At 54.8% G+C, this 1,407-nt stretch overlaps 1 protein-coding gene across 1 annotated transcript in view; it reads left to right on the plus strand.

Annotated features, from left to right (window-relative positions):
• Window positions 1-1,407, plus strand: part of POLR1C (RNA polymerase I and III subunit C) — a gene marked incomplete in the record, with an annotated part of 5,591 nt that overhangs the window by 2,051 nt on the left and 2,133 nt on the right. The window contains 3 exon segments of the mRNA XM_072410048.1: window positions 48-167; window positions 528-683; window positions 1,217-1,366. Of these exon segments, the coding sequence (XP_072266149.1) occupies window positions 48-167; window positions 528-683; window positions 1,217-1,366 (426 nt within the window).

Raw genomic sequence — 1,407 nt, forward strand, 5'->3', positions numbered from 1 at the left:
TGTAACGCGAGGCTGTCAGAGGCCCTCATGGCTGCTCTTGTCTTTAGATGACCAGGAAGGGACAGAGATCGACACGCTTCAGTTTGAGCTGAATGTGAAATGTAAGCGGAACCCCACAGCAGCCAAGGACTCCTCCGACCCCAGCGAGCTTTACCTGGACCATAAAGGTGAGGCATTCCTACATCATGTAGGGGGCTCGCCTCATGCTGGCCCCTCCCACTAGGGGATGTCTCTGTTTAGACTGGCCCCTCCCACCAGGGGATGTCTCTGTTTAGACTGGCCCCTCCCACCAGAGGGCCCCTCTGTTTAGGCTGGCCCCTTCCACTGGGGGGGGGGGTCCTCTGTTTAGACTGACTCCTCCCACCTAGGCACCTTCCTTAGTCTGACCCCTCTGAACAAGGCACCTTCCTTTAAGGGTGACTCCTCCCCCTAGGAAACCTCTTCATATTGGCTCCTCCCCCTAGGCGTCCCTACTGCACTTACTCTTCCTCCAGAACCCCCCTTAATGTTGTGGCTTTCCTCCGCAGTGTACACCAGTCACATGAAGTGGCTCCCGCAGGGGAACCAGTCTGACCTCTTCCATGATGCTGATCCCCCGCGGCCCGTGCACAGCGACATCCTCATCGCCCAGCTGCGACCCGGCCAGGAGATCCACGTGGTCATGCATTGTGTCAAGGGAATCGGTGAGACCCCCGGGGGGGGTAAAACGTGAGCTGTGCAGCTTCTGGGTCTTGTCAGATCTGGAGCAAGCATGCATTCAGTGAAGGATAGGTCCCTGTGATTTGTATCTTTGTGGCCCCATTATTTCTCCTTTCTGGAAGTTTCTCTGTCATGCTGTATACGATCAGCCTGAGCTCCCGACTTTATCCCCACAGACTCAGGGTCCCTATGAGGGCCAATCAGAATTGGACTTCCCACCTGTCGGCCTATATAGCAGGATTGGTGATGATTGTCGGCCCGCCATTGTATGTTACAGGAGGGAGAGTGTTGGTTGTGTTCATTGTTCTCAGGGCTTCAATCACACACAGCCAACCACAAAGCAGGCTGCCGCTCACCCACAATGCTCTGGGAAACTTCCGATGTAATCAGAGTGACCCCAAACTTCTGGAAATGTGGGGAGTACTTCCTTATGTGTCTCCGATTATTGGAAATAACCTTTCTTCTGTCTAATAAAAAAGACCCTGAATGTGTGCTGAACTCTGTGTGCTTCCTGCAGGGAAGGACCACGCCAAATTCTCCCCCGTGGCCACAGCCAGCTACCGCTTACTGCCGGAGATCACACTGCTCCAACCCGTAGAGGGCGACCTGGCAGAGCGACTGCAGAAGTGTTTCTCGCCCGGCGTTATCACGGTGGATATTGTAAATGGTGAGTGTTGTCTGGTGACTGGTGTGGGGGGTTGGCGTCTC

The sequence above is a fragment of the Pyxicephalus adspersus genome, chromosome 4 (genome assembly GCF_032062135.1).
Source record: "Pyxicephalus adspersus chromosome 4, UCB_Pads_2.0, whole genome shotgun sequence".
NCBI lineage: Eukaryota > Metazoa > Chordata > Amphibia > Anura > Pyxicephalidae > Pyxicephalus > Pyxicephalus adspersus.